General features: G+C 33.7%; 1 protein-coding gene across 1 annotated transcript in view; it reads right to left on the bottom strand.

Annotated features, from left to right (window-relative positions):
- LOC140434535 (uncharacterized) overlaps positions 1 to 19,684 on the bottom strand; it is a 102,748-nt gene that overhangs the window by 33,197 nt on the left and 49,867 nt on the right. Inside the window, exons 11-13 of the mRNA XM_072522874.1 lie at positions 12,520 to 12,743; positions 5,096 to 5,421; positions 4,630 to 4,917 (exon numbers count right to left, since the gene is read on the bottom strand). Of these exons, the coding sequence (XP_072378975.1) occupies positions 4,630 to 4,917; positions 5,096 to 5,421; positions 12,520 to 12,743 (838 nt within the window). The remainder of the gene's footprint in view (positions 1 to 4,629; positions 4,918 to 5,095; positions 5,422 to 12,519; positions 12,744 to 19,684) is intronic.

Below are 19,684 nucleotides of genomic sequence, written 5' to 3'. Positions count from 1 at the left end.
AGAGAATGCTTCTAATAAGGTTTTAGGTCTCTGTTGGAACCCCAGTACTGATACATTTTCAATTTCTGTACCTCAATTATCAATAAAGGATAATTACACAAAAAGGGAAGTACTCTCTATTATCGCTCAAATTTTTAATCCACAAGGGCTCATTAATCCCGTAACTGTTCTTGCTAAAATTATTATGCAAAAAATTTGGATTTCTAAAATTAATTGGAATGACTCCGTGGATTTAAATATTTTAAATGAATGGTTGAAGTTTATAACTGATCTCGCTGCTCTCAAAGACATAAGCATACCCAGATGTCTTTTCTCATGTCATGAAATTTCTTCTATTGAAATTCACTCTTTTTCTGACGCAAGTTTGAAAGCATATGCTGCTTGTTGTTATATACGGGTCATCTACAAATCAAAAAATATCTCGTGCTCTCTTATTGTTTCGAAAAGTCGTATTGCTCCTTTAAAGACCATAACGCTTCCAAGGCTGGAACTTATGGGTGCTTTATTGGCTAGCAAGCTCACCACAAAGGTGGTTGATATCATAAAGGATAAATTGCCCTCTATTACCTCTATAAACATGTGGAGCGATTCTGAGATAGTTTTGGCATGGCTTAGATCACATCACTCCAGATGGAATCAATTTGTCGCCAACAAGGTAGCTCAAATTCAAGAAAATTCTTCTCACTCTCATTGGAGACACGTAAAGTCTAAAGACAACCCTGCTGACATCCTCTCTAGAGGAATGATGCCCTCTAACATACTCAACTCCACTCTTTGGTTTCACGGTCCTCAGTTTTTGCAAACATTTGACCTAAATTTGTCTGAATATAGTCCGAAGTTTAATTCTAATAAATTACCTGAAGAAAGAAAAGTTGTTCTTCACACTCGAAGTGCTCAATTTGATTTCTTTGTCATGCTTTCTGAAAGGTTCTCCAGTTTCACGAAATATGTAAGGACTATAGCTTATGTACTCAGATTTGGTAATAACGCAAAGTCTGGCACTCAAAAATTATCGGGTGCACTTGAAGTATCTGAACTTCAAAATGCCGAAATGAAAATTATAAAATTATTGCAAAACTCATGTTTTTCCTCAGAAATTGCTGATCTCAAAGGTAATAAGATTATTTCTAATAAGTCTCTCTTACAATTTGCTCCTTTTCTTGACAAAAATGAAATGCTCCGTGTAGGTGGACGTCTTAGGTATTCCGAAGTTACCTTTGATCAAAAATATCCTCTCCTCCTCCCCTCTAAAAATCATGTTGTTCGTCTAATTCTCAAAAAAGAACATCTTAGGCTACATCATGCAGGTCCTCAGAATACTCTCTCTCAAGTTCGCCTTAGATATTGGCCCTTGAATGGTCTACGGGAGATTAAGAGGATAGTCCACGAATGTCATGTTTGTTTTAAGTTTAACGCCAAACCCTTAGCTCAAATCATGTCTGATTTACCTAAGGAACGCTTATGCTCTGCTCAAGTTTTTGCTCATGTAGGTTTGGATTTTGGTGGTCCCTTTCTAATAAAGGCCTCTAAACTTCGTAAAAGTCCCTTGATAAAGTCATACATAGCTCTGTTTGTCTGTATGTCCACACGTGCGGTTCATATAGAATTAGTCAGTGGGCTTACAACAGAAGCGTTTCTTCTCACTCTCAAGCGCTTTATCAGTCGCAGAGGTCTCCCTCAGACTATTTTCTCTGATAATGCGACAAACTTTCTTGGGGCTAAAAATCAGTTATTCGAACTCTACAATTTCTTGAAAAATAAGGAAACTAACTCTTCTATTCAGGAATTTTTAGTCTCCTCTCAAATTCGGTGGAAAACAATACCACCTCGATCTCCTCATCATGGAGGACTCTGGGAGAGCGCTATAAAGAGCGCTAAACATCATATCTATAGATTGTTGGGCAATCTCAAAATTACATTCGAGGAATTCAGTACCGTGCTTACCCAAATTGAAGCCGTACTTAATTCTCGGCCCATTTGTGCCCTCTCTAATGATCCCTCCGATTTCACATATCTTACCCCTGGTCACTTCCTGATTGGAAGGTCTCTCACCTCGCTACCCGACCAGGAGTATACATCTATCCCGGAAAATCGACTTAGCATCTGGCAAAATCTCTCTAAGCTCCAGCAACTTTTTTGGAAAAGGTGGTCGACTGATTATCTGAATCGACTTCAAAATCGTCCAAAATGGTTTCTCCCATTTAAAAATTTACAACCCAATGACCTTGTGCTAGTTAAAGAAGACAATCTCCCTCCTCTCTACTGGTCATTGGCACGAGTGATGGAAGTCTTTCCGGGTAAAGATGGCCGAGTGAGAATTGCATCTGTTAAAACTAAGGATGGAAGTTTCAAACGCTCAATAACAAAATTGTGTCCTCTTCCTAGTGAAGGATTATGTTAATGTTATTAGGTTTAGTACTTTTACTCATAATATGTTGTTTGTATGAATTTGTATACTATTACTCATATTGGTTTTTTTATGTACTCTTTTCTTTTTAATGTCTTTTATAATGTTAAAGCTAGTGCTTCAACGGGGGGCAGTATGTTGTAAAAAGCAACCTGTATAATATAGTTATTTTATCGAATTGTGCGCTTATGTCGTCAGCTGTCGTGTTGACGTGTGTGCGACTGACTCCCTACATCATAAACACTCTACTCCTTGCTTTATATAACTTAGGACTAGGACTAGACAGTGACAGTTTGCCTCTCGAAAATTGAAGGCCGTGCGTGTGTTGTCGATCCAGAAAAGTGCGTGGTCCGTAAGTAATAAATGCGCTTGTAAACCCGGTGTTTTGTGTTAAAACGTATATAGTTGGTCTCTCTCAATTTTATCATTTCATGTATATCTGTTACTGCCTCCCCGCACTCACTGTAAAGCTAATATTTTTATAACTATCTAACTTTTGTAACTGTCAGAATTGCGATAATTGTCAATGTTTGAATCAGCCCTTAAGTTCACTGTAAATAAATCGAAGGAAAATACCTCTTAATTGTTTTATTGCTTCAGTGGTCCTTTATAAATATTTTGAAGCAATTAGGTGTTCAAATACGCCTCTCTTAAATGTGGATAGTTTGGCAACAAAGTTTACCCTTTCCAACACATGTAAAACAATACAATCTGAAATGTTTAAGAAGACATTTTATAGGTAACCATTTTTAAGCTAAAGTTTAACCTGTTGTTAAAAAAGGAGAAAACCTTTTACTCAAAAAATTGTATGACATCATTCTGAGAGTATAGCAACAACAGAAAATGCCTAAAGAATAGAATCGAAGCGTTATAATTCCCACATATAAGAAAGGAAACAAAGAACAATTCCGAAACTATAGAGGCATATCGCTTATTAGCACCTCATATAAAGTGCTATCAATTATCTTGCTAAAGAGACTCACACCATAATCGGAAGATATTCTAGGCAACTACCAATGCGGCTTTCGTGCTGGAAGGTCAACTATATATCAGATATTTACCATCCGACAAATATTAGAGAAAAACTGATAATTCAACTGCGATGTGCACCAAATTTTCATAGATTTCCAGCAAGCATATGATTCCATAAAAAGAAGCAAATTGTGGATAGCAATGTTAGAAATGGGAATACCAAAAAAATTAGTTGAATTAATGCAAATGTGCGTGACAGACTCATATGCACAAGTTAAGATAGGAAGCAGAACATCGATGCCATTTGGTATAAATTCAGGACTTAGGCAGGGGGACCCCTTGTCACAGTTGCTGTTCAATTTTGCTTTAGAATATGCAATAAGTAAAATCGTCTGAGCTGACAGGAAGATTTGCTGATCAAGGATCAAAACTGTTGCTGGCCTTTGCTGAGGATATAGATATAGTCACTCATTCTACAAGAGACGTGAGAGAGGTGTTGTCACAGCTCGAGGACGAAACAGGTAGTCTGGGTCTCCGAATACATGAAGAAAAGACGAAATACATGGTAGTAACCAAAAATCCAAGACCAAGAGTTAGGCAGAACATCAGTATTAATGATCACAACTTCGAAGTAGTAAAAGAGTTTAAATACCTGGGGGCGATAATCACAGCGGACAACCACATAGAAAAAGAGGTCTCAGCAAGGAAAGCTGCGGGAAATAGAGCATTATACTATCTTTTAACATTATTAAGATCGAAGCTGCTAAAAAGAAAATCTAAATTAACACTGTACAAGTCGATTATTCGCCCAAGCTTCTAGTATTTGAAAGAAAGGTTCTCAGAATAATATTTGGCCCTCAAAGAGATGATTTCACAGGGGATTGGATAAGACGCCGCAATGCTGAATTTGTGACTCTGTATGGAACTGAAAACATAGTTAGACATATCAAGACAGACATATCAAGACAGAGGATGACAGAGTGTTAAAGACAGTATTTTTTGAAAAACCAGATGGTAGAAAATCAGTAGGCCGACCAAGAAAAGATGAAAGGATGATGTTGAAGCCGATTTATCTAGAATTAGGGTACAACAATGAAGGGCGTTAGTGGATGTGGCGAAGACTCACCCCGAGTTGTAAAGCCAGTGAAGAAGAAGTGAAGAAGAAGAAAATTTTTAAGCTAACCAATATTTAGTTACTCATATAATATTAATAGACATATGATACAAATAATATTTAAAAATGATTTCACCTCCTCAGATACTCTGCTCGGTTCCTTTGCCATATCTTTTTGAAGGGACTTATCGGTTGCGTAGTACCATTCTTCTGGTTCTTCGAGTAGTTCTTTTTCCATTAGAGCTTTTTTTGTTTCCCATTCACCTTCTCCTTCTGCATCATGAACAAACCCTTTTGCTGCTAAACCACCTTCTCCTTCAGCTTGTGGTTCTTCCATTTCTTTTTCTTCCATAGTCAGTTCAAAGTCATCTAAATCCATAAACTCTATTTCTTCGCTTGTCTGTTGAGGCAGTGGAGGTTCAATCTGATACAGAAATAATAAAATGTATGAAAAAATTAAATAAAATCGAAGAATATGGCAATATCGGACCATAAAAATTAAAAAAAAGTCAATGTTTTAAATAGGCAATAATACCAGACAAAAAGGTAAGTTTAAAAACAACACTTACATATTTGAAATGAATAATAAGCATAATTACTACCTGTGTATCTTCTAGGCTTGGGCTGTCCAAATCTGCTATCACTTCCTCCATTGCCTTTTTAAAATCTGCTTTTAATATCAAACTGGGGACACGTTTTTGATATGGCGATAATCCTAGTTGATCCATGCCAATACTTCCAACTGTAGAGCCTATTTCTAATATGGAACCGTGCGGGCTTTCTTCCGCTAAAAGCCTTCTCATAGCTATTGCTGAGTAATCAACAGTTATCGGTTTTTCTGTAGCATTCTTTTTGGATTTTTTTATTTTATACTTTTTGAATGTGTCTACAGGAAAATCGTCCATGGAAAGATGTCTTGGAAATCGACCTGTTTTAAATAATTATTTGTAATATAATTTCATAATTATAACGATACTGTGGTATATTATATCTGGATTTACTTTGGGGGTAACAAAAGAATAAGACATACATGTAGGGGGGAAGATATTACCCAAGTACTAAAAAAAGAGTGGAAAGATCACAGATCACATTAACACAGTGGTAAGAGTCATTTACAATAAATCACAAGTAGTGTTCCGAAAAGGGTAGAGTGGCGACATCAATGCGAAGGAGATAGGCGAATAAAATTACTTAATGCAAATGCATAAAAATGTATAAAAATAAAAGAAGGAATTTGCCTGGAAACAAAAAGGAAATACAGTAAAACCTCGATATAACGGACCTCTATTTAACGGACTTATCTACAAACGGACTAAATCCGGCCAAATGTAAAAAAGATAAAAACGTACTGTTAATATTAATTATACAGTCTTAAACCGTCTTATACCACTGTATTTTACAAAGAATTTCAATAAAATTTAGCATAAAAGCGCACAATCTATAAATAGTAAAATGTATATATTATTTTGCTGAAACATACATAAATCAGTAAATAAAGCATTTGTAAGAGAAACATAATATTTTATCATAAACATAATATACTTCTTCTTCTTCTTTAAGTTCCATCTTCTATCGAAGGTTGGAAATCATCATAGCTATGCGGACTCTGTTGACTGCCGCTCTAAAAAGTTCTGCACTACTGCATTCAAACCATTCCCTGAAGTTCTTAAGCCAGGATATTATAAAATACATGATATTATAATGTACATAATTTCATATTATACATGAAATATAAATTTACACATTGGTAGGCAAGAGAGCAAGAGACAGAAAGTGAGAACATCATATTTTATTAGGGGATTCCCTGATATAAAACGCGTAGGTTTTAAGTTTCTATGAGTATATGGGTATTTATCACGCTGGCCGGGGATTTACGCAACTCTACAGCAGTTTGACTTGTTTATTCATTGTGAATAAACACATTTAGTGTACCCCAGTAATTAAGTTAAAATTTTCGCAATCCTACCTTTTAAATTTTTACAAAGGAAAACATGGAAAAAATAGCAAAGACCCAAAGAGCCGTGGAAAGACAAATGCTGAATATCAGGCTATCAGACAAGAAAAGAAATACTTGGATCCGCAACAAAACAAAAGTGACCGATGTATTAACGTAGATAGCAAAACTAAAGTGGAAGTTCGCTGGACATACCATAAGACAGAACGACGACAGATGGAATAAGATGATTATACACTGGAGACCATATAGTTACAAACGAAAAAGAGGAAGGCCACAAATGAGATGGTCAGATGACTTGAAGAAACACGCAGGCCCGAAGTGGATACACACTGCCTACAATAGAGAGACGTGGAAGAAGGAAGTGGAGGTCTATGTCCAAAATTGGACAGTAATGGCTGTATAGATAGATAGACAGAGACCTTTTAAATATGGACAAGCGGAAAAGAATCAATCTAACGATCAATCAAAAACTAGAGATTATACAAAAGTTGGAGTCTGGAACGTCTGTTTCTCATATATGTGATCAATATGGTATAAAAAAGCAAACTGACATAAAAAAAACAAAAGCAAAATAAATAAATTTACATTGTGTGATGTAGGAGAGAACAGAATCTTAGAAAACGATTGAAATTGGCTCATGAAACTCCACTGGAAGAAGCAATCTTAAAATGTTACGGCCAACAACGTTTTAGTGGGGTCCCGGTCCGGGCAGTCGAATTGAAATCTGCTGCAAATTGCAGCAAATCTTTTTTTTTTTAATTTTTTCAAAAAATTGCTATTTTGTTTCCAATCAAAATGAAGAGTTTGGATGCATTTTATTTTTTGCAAAAATGTCCATAGTATATTATTTCAAAATTTTTATTTAAAAAAGTTGTGCAACTTTTTAATACGAACATTTTGGTACCAAATTTTTACAGTTAAAGATTTTTAGGATCGTTAACCGCTTAACGTACTCACCCGAGTTAACTCGGTATTAAACTACGTTTCCATTTTCGCATAACCGAGTTAACTCGGGCTTAAAATATTTGTACGATATATAATGCGCCTACGCGTTTTAACTCGTCTAGAGCTAAATAACGGTTTCCCCCACTTGTTTTCTCGTTTCTAATTTTAAACTTCCTACGATCGACCGCCAGCTGAAATGTCTAGTCAAGGCCAAGGTTAGTCAAGTTTAGTGCGTTTGGAAGACAGATATAAGTGGCATATTTATTCGTCTCTTACAGAGCGTTAGTTATTTTTATAGTTTTTTAATTTTTTTATCGACTGCAAAATGAGTAGTGGTGAGTATTTATTAAGTTCAGATGTATCTGTCGAAGTTAATATGGACAAAAGTGGTTCAGATACAAGTATCAACCTTTCTTCAGAAAATTCTTTAACTTTGGATGATACTGTGAGTATGACTATGATACGACCATGGTGCAAATTACAGCTAAATGCTCCTACATCGCCATATTTATCTTTTACTGCTGTTTTGGGTATAAATTTTACTGCTACCGACCGAAATATATTGCAATTTTTTGAACATTTCTTGGATGATGACCTAATAAATTTCATTGTAGAGGAAACTAACCGATATGCGGATCTAAACAATAGAGACAGTAGTTGGTATCCCATACTTTTGGCGGAACGGAGAGTTTTTTTAAGCCTCATTATTTTGCAAAGCATAATCAAGAAACCTGAAATACGACAGTGTTGATCTAAGAATCCACTGATGACGACACCTGTTTTCTCCCAAGTGTTTAAGCAATAAACTGTTTGAAGCAATAAACCAAAACCTTCACTTCAGCAGAAATGATAATTTCGACGCCGCAACACATCCTAATCCTAAGCTGAAAAAAATTTGGCCAGTGTACGAAAAATTATGTACCAAGTTTCGTGACGCAGTGACACCTTGAAAAATATGTAACCATCGATGAAAGCCTACTATTATACAAAGGTCGACTTAAATGGATCCAGTATATTCTAATGAAGAGCCAGGTTTGAAATAAAAACCTATCCATTATGTGAATCAAAAAGTGGTTATGTATGGAATTTTCTCATTTACACAGGAAGACAGACCAATCTTGATCCAGATTACGCAGACCTTTCAGTTTCCGCTTAAGTAGTCATGACTATGTCGAAGCCATTACTCAATCAAGGATATTGTTTGACTATGGACAATTTTTATAATTCACCACAACTTGCTAATATACTTATTTCCAATAAAACCGATGTGTACAGGATATTGGAGGTATCTAGAAAAGAAGTTCCAACAGAATTAAAAAATAAGAAGTTGCGAAAAAGTTACATTATAGCCTTTCAAAGAGGCAAGGTGTGTGCTGTCAAATGGAAGGATAAAAAGGATACATCATTGATTTCAACTTCCATTCCAACGCTACACGGAAGGTAAAAAAAGAAATGACAAAAAAGTTAAGCCAACAGTTGTTATCGACTATAACGATACGATGGGCGGTGTCGATCAGCATCTAGTAGATTACAATATTCCACGAAAAAGAGGAAAAAAGTATTATAAGAAAATTTTCTGTTACCTGTTAGATTTTTCTTTGTGGAATTGAGGACCTTGCTGCAAGAAGGGGGCAGCTCCATTTTTGGTCAAATTTTAGTTTATAGATGCATATTATGTAAAAAAAATAGTTGAATCGATTGGTGCAAAAAAGAAGCAGATCCATTTATAAATGGTAAACCTATAACTGTTTATGTACCTGCCTCCGAAATTGTTTGCTGCAAGAATGCCCCCTTCTTTCGCCAAACATCGAGACGCTTCGGCTGTACGTTAACTTGGCCTCGAATGGAATTAATGGAAGTTTAAGTTTAGTATTCAGTCGATTGAAGTCCATTGCTCTAACGGTCTAACGTATTCTCGCAGTACATTTTACGAGAGTTGACCACGTGTGTTTTTATACAATTGTTTATTTACTTAAGTGTTTTTTAATATTTATTTGTATCATGAGTGGTACATAATCTGATTTTGATAATGTTAGTCTGTTTAGTAGAGGTTCGTCTGATCTGTATAATCCATCTTCTTCTTAACGTGCCCTATCAAGTCCCCTTGACGTTGGCGATTAACATGGCGAAACTGTCTCTGTCTTGAGCTATTCTAAAGAGTTGCTCAGCTTTCCTCATTCCTGTCCACTCCCTGATATTCTTCAACCAAGAGGCCTGCTTTCTACCAATTCCATCATAATAAGTTGAAGAATATTATATCGGTCTCCCATTACTACGTGTAAAAATAAGGCCATCTTTCTACATTTGATGTTATCAAGCAGCTCGCGAGCAGTATTTGCTCTCTCAAGGACTGCCACATTTGTCAGCATAGCCGTCCATGGAATTGTTAGTATACGTCTGTGCAGCCACATTTCAAAGGCCTCCAGACGATTAATGGTGGATATTTTTAATGTCCATGCTTTGACACCGTATAAGAGGACTGACCAAATGTAGCATTTACCCATGCGCTTTCGAAGTTGAAGTTGCAAGTTATCATTACAGAAAAATGACTTCATTTTTAAAAATGTCGTGCGGGCTATCTCGATTCTACGTTTTATCTCTTGATCTGGATCTAGTTGTTCAGTAATATGGCAACCAAGATAATTAAAACTGGGCACTCTTTGAATTATATGACCATCAACATATAATCGTGCATCTTGATGTGCTAAACTGCTAAACACCATGTGTTTTGTTTTTGAACAGTTTATGTTTAGGCCAAACTCTCTTCCCACTGTATCAATGGCATTTAAAAGGCATTGTAATCTATTTATGTCATCACTTAAAATAACTGTACCGTCTGCATATCTGATTGTATTTATCAGAATTCCATTAACTTTCACGCCCCATTCCAAATTATGCAGCGCTTCTTTAAATATTCTATCTGAATATAAATTAAATAACAGTGGGGATAGTATACAACCCTGTCTGACACCTCTTTGTATTTTACATATTTCTGTTGATTTTCCGTTTATGCGAGCTGCCGCTGTTTGACGCCAGTATAACTTTTCTATGAATCGTATGTATTGACTATCAACTCCTTTATCTTTTAATATTGTAATTAATTTGTGATGCTGTACTCGATCAAAAGCCTTTTCATAGTCAATAAATACAGCAAAGACGTCTTTCCTTTGATCTCGACATTTCTGCAGTAATACATTTAGTGCAAAGAGGGCGTCCCGAGTTCCCAGTCCATTTCTGAAGCCAAATTGTGTTTCATCCTGGTCTTCTTCACATTTATCTCTGATTCTACTTTGGATGATGCGTAGAAATATTTTCAAAGTGTGGCTCATAAGGCTTATCATTCTATAATCGGTCCAGTTTTTCGGACGTTGTTTTTTTGGTAGTGTTATTAATTCGGACTTTAAAGAATCTTCAGGGATATCACCAGTCGAATAAACATCATTGAAAAGCTTGACCAGTATTCCAATGTTTTCCTCATTTATAAGCTTTAACATCTCTGTCATAATCCATCCGAATTGAAAAAAGCTCTGATCCTGATGAAGCGGGGCTTTCAGTGAAAAGAAGGCGTGTAAAAAAACACAAGTTTCCAGTCAATATAGTTCAAAAGGAGGTTCAGGGTGTTTCGTTTGCGAAGAATAGAAAAAGTGTTGATCCAGCTAAGTGAAAACGGAACATTAAGAAAAAGTGTATTGCAGAAGGAAAAAGTTATGTTAACTGGAAAGGTAGTAGTGTAGGATCTAGGCAAAGTGAATCTAACTGTGAATGTAAGTTTAAATGTTTTGAAGGTGAACGAAGAACAGAGGTAAGCAGTTTTAGTAAACTTTAATGAAATAGGAGACAAACAGATTCAAACTATCTACTTCGGTGGTTAAAATAACAACAAGCAATGTTAAAAGAACTCGAGCTAAAACTGGTGAGCAAGAGAGGCGTAGTTGTGTTCACAAGTACTATATTAAGCTGGGTATGGAAAAAATACGAGTTTGTAGGAGTGCATTCGGAGCAATATACGGGATATCCAAAAAACGAGTGGATAATATTACTAAAACTGCGCAGTAACAACATTACACCCCCTAACAGCAAACAAGGTAAACCTAAAAATAGAAAAAACCGCATTTCAAAAGATTTACTGCAGAAGGTAGATAATAACATAAAAAGTTTTCCACGACGTGAGTCACACTTATATAGCCGAATGAAAATGTCCCGTTTTTATTTGTCTCCTGATCTCAATGCTAAAAAGATGCATGAACTTTATTTGCAAGTAAATGAACCGGAAAGTGTTTTTGATAAAAACTATAAACCTAAAGTAACCTACGATTTTTATTTTAGGTATTTTAAAGCAAATTTTAATTATAGTTTTGGGGCACCTCGTTCAGACACCTGCAAAAGATGTGACATATTATACAATAGTCTTCAAGATCCAGCTCTTGATGATACTGAAAAGGAAAATTTACGGCTTGAAAAGAAAGTACATGAGGTTAATACAAGTCGTTTTTTTACAGACACAAAAGAAAAGACAAAACTAAGCCAACAAAATAACGATATAGAAATTTTAACGTTTGATTTTCAGCAGAATCTTCCTCTGCCGAAAATTCCTGCTGGCGAAGCCTTCTACAAACGTCAACTATGGGTCTACAATTTTTGCATACATTCGGGCAAAACCGGCAAAGCTCATTTCTACAGTTACGATGAAACAACCGCTAGAAAATCACCGATTTGGGACTGCCAAATCCAACTCATCAATGTGGATTATGTAGCAGAGTTCGAGATGCGCATAGAAAGAACATTAGAAGAGAAACAAGATATTTCTGACATAACTGTGTGTCATCCCTTGTTTTAGAGTGTATCATACCAATATTTAAAAATACGTGAATTGTGATTTTCTTTTCTTGTAGTATTTTTGATGTAAAAGGATTAGGCCTGAGTTAACTTGGGTGAGCGCAAGAGGATATTTATTATTTTATATTTTTCTAATAAGATCTAAAAAGCTTTTTTTACTTTAGATTATATCTAGTGACAATAGTCTTGTTGGTAGTTTATTTTACTGTAATAAAATAAATGGATAATTTTACGACTTATTTTTATCATATTATCTGTACCCTATTTAACCGATATTCTAATACTAACCAGCTTGACAAGGATCTCTATGTATTTTGCAAACTTTTAAAGCATGGATATAAAACACAGCATCTTTGTCGTAATTAGTAGCTACCAGATCAATTAAAGAATCCAAAGTTGAATGCATAGAGACACAAGCCACACCACGGGCTGCTGCGTATCCTTCTGTGTTTCTAGAATAAGGATCAAAGCAATATAACATGTTTCTTTGTTTCCAAACAGCCATGTGACATCTAAAAATATACAAAAATAGTTTAGATTTAGACATTATACTGGGTATTTCACAACGAGCTTACACTTTCTATATATCGGAAACTACTTAAACGATATATTGGTTATGACAAACTTAAGGAAAATACTTTGACAGACATGCCACTTTCGGTTATACCGGAAGTGAACTGCAACTTATTAATTTTAAATGGAACACCCTGTATATCATTTGCATTTTTAGATTTTGCGTAAGATTCTAGATAAAATTTATATAAGGTACTATAGGTCAAAACTTATATTAACATATTTTTTGAGTTATTCATCTTTTTTTAAAAATTGTGACAGAGACAAACATCCATTTACAATTTATAATATCTTGAAAACCTTTACAAACAAAGGGTAGGTAACGTTCTTTCAGGGATTTACATCGAAATCGAATTTCTAAAAACAGGGTGTTTACAAATGATACGCGATCTCTTTAAACTTCAAACTACAATAGGTCAATCATTTTAAATAAAATATCCTGTATTTTATAATTTTAGTGAAAAAAGAAATCAATTGTCTCTCAAATAGTATTAGAATTCTCTTACCTAAGTTAATACTTATGGAGATAATTGTGGCTTAATGTTGAAGACAAGATATTTATTGTTTTCTTTTAGCAGGCCGTGTATAAAGATGTCATAATTGTCATTATTTGTGATTATTTGCACTTTTACAATGTGATAGAAAAGATGGCGTTTTACTTTAAATATATTGAGATAACTTTCTCCTAAAAAAGTAGTTTAAGTTACCATCATGAAAGTGGAGAGCTCCAACCGGGTGATCTCTGATCGTACAAAAGACATTAAACTCACATTGCTCCTAAAAACCACATGTTTTGTGCCTATTAAACATTCTGTTTTTGAAAATTTTGATTCGTCACAGCATATAGGATTCCTAAAAAATTCATTATGCTCTTGACATTTCATCGTTAAAAATTCTATTCTTTTAATAGTCTGTTTCCTTTAAACTTCGAACTGTCGTGTAAAAATAAGAATGAAATTTTTGTGTCTTTTTAAGTTGCTGAACAACGTAATGACGATGACGCTTCGGGGAAAGCAGCATAGTACCCAAGAACATTAATTGTATGATCATTATTATCAACAATAGGCTTTGTATTATTAACTTTATGTTGAAAACAACCAAACTGTGTTAAATTCTTGATATCTTTTAGCAAATTACGCACAGGTTCTAGTAATGAGTCTGTCACATTTTCCATATATTTGTAGCAATTTAATTTGCCTACCATGTTGGGCGTCACTTATAAGCAATTATTGCTAAACTTTAAAATTTTAAATTCTGTTTTGTTAAAGGGTTAACTCAATGTAAAGTTTGTTGATAAATTTGGATAATTTTATTTGTAATAACTGTTTATGTAAAATAATAATAAATATGTAATGTTTTTCTTTAAACCAGGAGTTTAAAATTATTTCTTTTAAAAAGATTTTCGCCGTTAAAATTTTTTAGGAAAGAAAAGCCTTTTTTCTAATCAGCAAGAGGATTTTTTAAACGGCGTCCATTTTAAATAGTTTAGGAATTCTCTTGTATTTGCTGTCCAGAAAATCACAACATTTTACAACATATTGTAATCGGTGATTGACACAAATATGAGCAAAATATTAGAGCACGTTGCCAAGTGCTTCAAAAATCTGTAACTTTATTTTATATGAATCGAGAGTTTTTGCCGTTATAAATGTATGAAAATTTTAATTGTTTCATTCATGTATCTAACAAAATAATATATACAATTAAAATTGTATATGTTTGATCAAGTATCACTAGTAAAAATATCAATATACCTAACATTGGTAACTATTTTTATAACTATTTTTCGTCTCGTTTATATTAATCCAGTGTTAGTTCATTGTTAGTAGATATTCTGCAAGCAGTTTGCCTCAGTATTCATCGTGTGGTAACAAAATACAATCATTTCAATGCTGCTGTCTTTCAATGATGGACATACAGCGGTTTCATAAAATTTTTTATGAAATAAAAAAAAAGATGTTCAAGATGCTTTTATTTTAAAGCATTGTGTAGTGCGTGCACCAGAACGTCATAAGTATCAGGCGAAGAAAAAAGCAAGAGAAGTGAGTGTAAAATATTTTATATACACTGCTGTTAACAAACAAAAATACCCGTATGTAGAAAGGCTTTCTTAGGTATACTTGGTATTTCCAAACACCGAGCTTGAGGGTAATAAAAAAATTTCACAAATGGGGGACAATGCCGACCGCTCAAAGGGGTGGTGAAAGAGTTTCTCATTTAAAAAATGCCCACAAAAAAATTCAGGAATTTATCGAATCACTTAAATGTAGCAAATCACTACTGCAGATCATCATCAAGAGTAAGAGTGTACTTAGATCCAGAGCTTATTACTAAGAAACTGTGTCGTATGTACAATGAATCAGTCACTAACGAATTGAAAGTAAGAGATTGTTTTTTTTTGTACACTTTTAGTTTTGACTCTCAGAAAAATGTGTAATTACCAAAAATACCCGATCAAGCAGCCTACTGTTCGAGACAACTCTACGTATATAATTTTACAATAGTACAAGGCTTTTCAAAAGCAAAACTTGTAGCGTTTTTAAATTTGTGTCTATATATAATATTTAATATCTATATGATAATATAAATTCTGTATAACGTTTTGTAGTCCGCCCCTATTTTGTTTATCCCGTTAGTACGCATTAAAAATTACCAGGAAATCTGCGTTTGTCTTTTAAAAGGGAATGTAAAAACGATCGATAATATAACAAGTTTTGTATCCAGTTTTCAAGTTTTTTTTTTCTTTATTTACATTCAAACCCCCCAAATCTCTGAATACATTGTGAGGTAGAAAAATCAATATAATACGTGTTATTTCTTCATATTTGGAAGTAGTTTGTTTGAGGGTCGCTTTGTAACATAGTTGAGGCCTGTTTTTAAAACAAGAAATTTATGTTATGGACGTAAGAAGGGTCTCCCATACCAGTATTAGATTTAGGTCAAGAGGGGAATTCAAGTTAGGTTAAGAAGAGCAACGAAGCAGGCAGGTTGTATAGGGCAGCTCGAGTTGAACATAACCGGTAATTTTGTGTAATGGGTTGAGTTTCAAGACCGGTAAAAAGTGGAAATCTACTCTCTGTAATATGACTGATTTATAAAAGAGTAACCACTTGAATAGTTAGAGGATTTGTGTAGTATGCCAGAACATGGTAAAATTTTAAATCAGTACATAGGGTGTGCCACCAGCTTCGTTTGTCGTCTGTTTGCCCCAACCTCGTTCCAGGCTATAGAAATCGTCTTCCTCTAGCAAGTTTCAAGGTTAAGTGTGAAAAAATGTGAATTATAAGGTAACATTCAGTATATTGGTTTTAAAGTAGAGACGGACATTTTTTTGCTAAAGTAATAATTGCTTTCATAACAATTTAAAAATTGTAATATGTATGGTTATGCTGTCAATATATTTGTTCTTTGTCATCAAAATTAAATGTGACATCTGACAGCTAGCTTTAATTTGTTTTTTTGTTGTGACAATTTTTAATTTGCTTGTATAGAAAAGATGTTTTATAGAAAAAGTTAAATCTTATATATTTCCATTTATAAGGATATCCTTAATCTTAATTTTTAATTTGGCCATATTAATAAGATAACCTAGGAACCATTTCGAAGAATTTTGTAGCAATCTCCTTTGTAAACAGGCAACACATGTAAGTTTTTTTTGTAATTTTGTATTTTGCAACTTTTAATAATTTTTGTGCAATCTGTATTTTTGATGACTGTTTGTTAGAGGCACAAATAAATGTTTGATTTATTTCTCTGATTATTTTTTGTCTTTATTTTAGAAAAATCTCCTAACCTTTTTTGTGTGTTTAATTTTTAGGAAAATAGCTAGAGGTATTTCTTGTCTGTCAATTTTATTCATTTTGTCCAGGAAATTTATGTAAGTACCCCTTTATTTCATTTTTTGTAGCTTCCCCAATCTCGACCCCCTTGCCATTTACTTATCCACGACTTCAGCTCTCCAACAACCCCCTGAGTGCCGTTCGCATACGTATCGATTTGTTTTGCTTGCCCTATTTTCACCCCCATGGTTTCTGTCCCCAATTTTATACCCCATAATCTTACCCTATGGTAAGCAAAATAAATTCGTTACAAACTTACCAAAGACAATGTGTTTAGATACACATGGACCGAGCTTGATCGATCAAAAGGTTCCTACGAAATTGCTTCAGCAATATATCACAGGCTAAAACATACAGATTTTGCCTCTGAAATAGATACAGTCTATCAGATATGTGACGGATGTGGTGGACAAAATAAAAATTCGACACTTATATTTATGTGTCAAACATGGCTTGCTGATGATGCTCCTATTAATATTAATAAAATTCAACTTGTCTATCCAGTTACAGGACACAGCTTTTTACCTGCTGATAGAGTTTTTGGCATTATTGAAAAAGCGGTACGAAGAAAAACGACAATAATTCAACCCCAAGAATATTTTGATATTTATTCTGAATATACAACCGTAATTAAATATCCAGAATTTGAAGTAATGGATTGGAAAACAGACAAATGGAGATATTGAAAGGGCTCAGAAAATGGCATTTCCAAATCAGCAAATCGTCAAGAATTACAATATTATGAGGGAAGAGTTTGCGAGGACATAGAATTCTTGTTAAAGGAGAGATGTTCTACAAATCTGACACTGGAACTGCATTATCAGTAACCAAGAAAGGTAAAGCATTGACTGGTATAAATCCTGCAGTTTTACCTTTAGGTGTAAAGGCCAAAGAAGCAAAACTTAAAGATGTAAACGAGCTACTAAACAAACATTTCGGTACAAACCGGAAACAAATGCAGGAGCTAGAATTCTATCCCAAAGCTTTAAACGAGAATGAGCGACATACGCAGGATTTTAATGATCCAACCTGTGAACATACTGAATTTATTCCTAGTTTTCGTGTGTAATATATTAATATAAAGTAAATCCTTTCCTCTAAATGAGTATGGTCTTTTATTTTTTTACCCATATAATTTCTCCAATTACATTATAGATATTTAGAGATATAAAATTGAGCAGTTTGAATGCAAAAATGGACATTTCCAATTTTTATTCCTTTTTCTCTAGTTTACGCCTTATCCTATATATTAAATTTTATAATAGGATCATTTTAATTGTTTTCAAAAATTGACAGAAGAAAAATATCTAAAATATATTAGAAAGTAAAGTTGTAAATTGTTTTCTTTTTAAGTTTACTCAAAATGACAAAGTGAAAATGTCCGGTTTTGAATCTAGACCACTCAAATAGCAAATAACAATAACGAATTTTAAGAAAATCCGGAGCAAACAATTCACAAACAAAAGATTCATATTTTTTTAAGCGCCAATATCTGGCGAAATCAAGATCAAACGAAATACAAATTATAATTATTATAAACAGACTAAAAATGTTTATATTACCAATCTCGGAGACGCAAAAATATTCAGAATATTTATCGGTGTTTTAATATATAAGAGATAAAACAAAAATGTTATATTATTATATTAAAAGTAAAATTACGCATTCTTCATTGCTTAATTCTAAATTAGTTATTTCTATTACTTTTTTTTTCTTACTACAAAAAGTGCCAATAACACGCAAATGATGACAATTATGACATATTCATACACGGCCTGCTAGAATAAAACAATATTAATATCTTATCTTTAACACTTTGTTTATAAGAAACTTAAATACTATTTGAAAGACGACTGATATTTTTTTTTAATTATAAAATATAGGGTGTTTCATATAAAATTATTTCTTACTATGATTTGAAGTTTAAAGAAATGCCGTATCATTTGTGAACACCCTGTATTTAGAAATTCAATTTTGATGTAAATTTCTGAAAGTACCTTACCTATTCTTTGTGTGCAAAAATTTTTAAAATATGTTTGTAAATGGATGAGCTATATACTTTGAAAAGTTTGAAAACCCAAAAAATATGAAGTCTTGACCTATGGTACCTTATACAATTTTTTTAGAATCTTACGCCAAATCTAAAAATGCAATAATATACAGAGTGTTCTACTTAAAATAACTAAGTTGTTGTTTTTTTTTTCGGTATGACCAGACGTGGCATGTCTATCAAAATAGTTTCATTAGGTTCGCCAGAACTTGTAATCCCCATAAACCAATTTTTATAAATATCGTGTGAGTAGTTTGCTATACATACATAATGTAAGTTCGTCGTAAAACAACCTGTATAGGCACTACTTATACATACCATAAATAATATATTATCCACTTTAAAAATAAAAAAGTGGTAGTCTATTAATAGTGTCAGACAGGGTTGTGTATCATCGCCTATTCAGTTTAACATGAATTCAAGAAATAATTAACGAATCTTTAGAGAACTAACGTCAGAGAAGTCAATATATATTATCCCTTAACATGAAGAAGTTACTATTTATGATGGTCACAAAATTTCAATAAAATAAAAAGGGTATTCTCTAGCAGGAACAGGAAAAAAGTTTTGAAGGAGATATATATCTTAGTTGAACAACTTGTGAGCCCAGTTTAGAAATAATTAAGTTAACTTATTATTGCCAAAGTTCTAATGGCATTTAAAATAAAGATTTTCACGCGTAGTAGGAACAGATATGTTAGTAAATGAGAAAACATCATACATAAACAGAATAATGTAAATTTTTCGTAAAAAATTTGTAGCCAGTAGACGAATATAAACAATGTAGAATAGATCACCGATACATATCCCTCATCATAGATCTATCAGCATGCTACAGACTGTGTAAGACTTAATGAAGATACTGGGACCTTTCGTATTGAAAGAGGCGTTCGGCAAGGAGACAACATGTCTCCTAAATTATTTACAACTTTGCTAGAATACGCTTGTAAAACAATAGATTGGAACGAAAAAGGCATCAATGTAGATGGAA

The sequence above is a fragment of the Diabrotica undecimpunctata genome, chromosome 2, assembly GCF_040954645.1.
Source record: "Diabrotica undecimpunctata isolate CICGRU chromosome 2, icDiaUnde3, whole genome shotgun sequence".
In the NCBI taxonomy this organism is placed as follows: Eukaryota; Metazoa; Arthropoda; class Insecta; order Coleoptera; family Chrysomelidae; genus Diabrotica; species Diabrotica undecimpunctata.
This window is presented reverse-complemented; position numbering and strand designations above follow the sequence as displayed.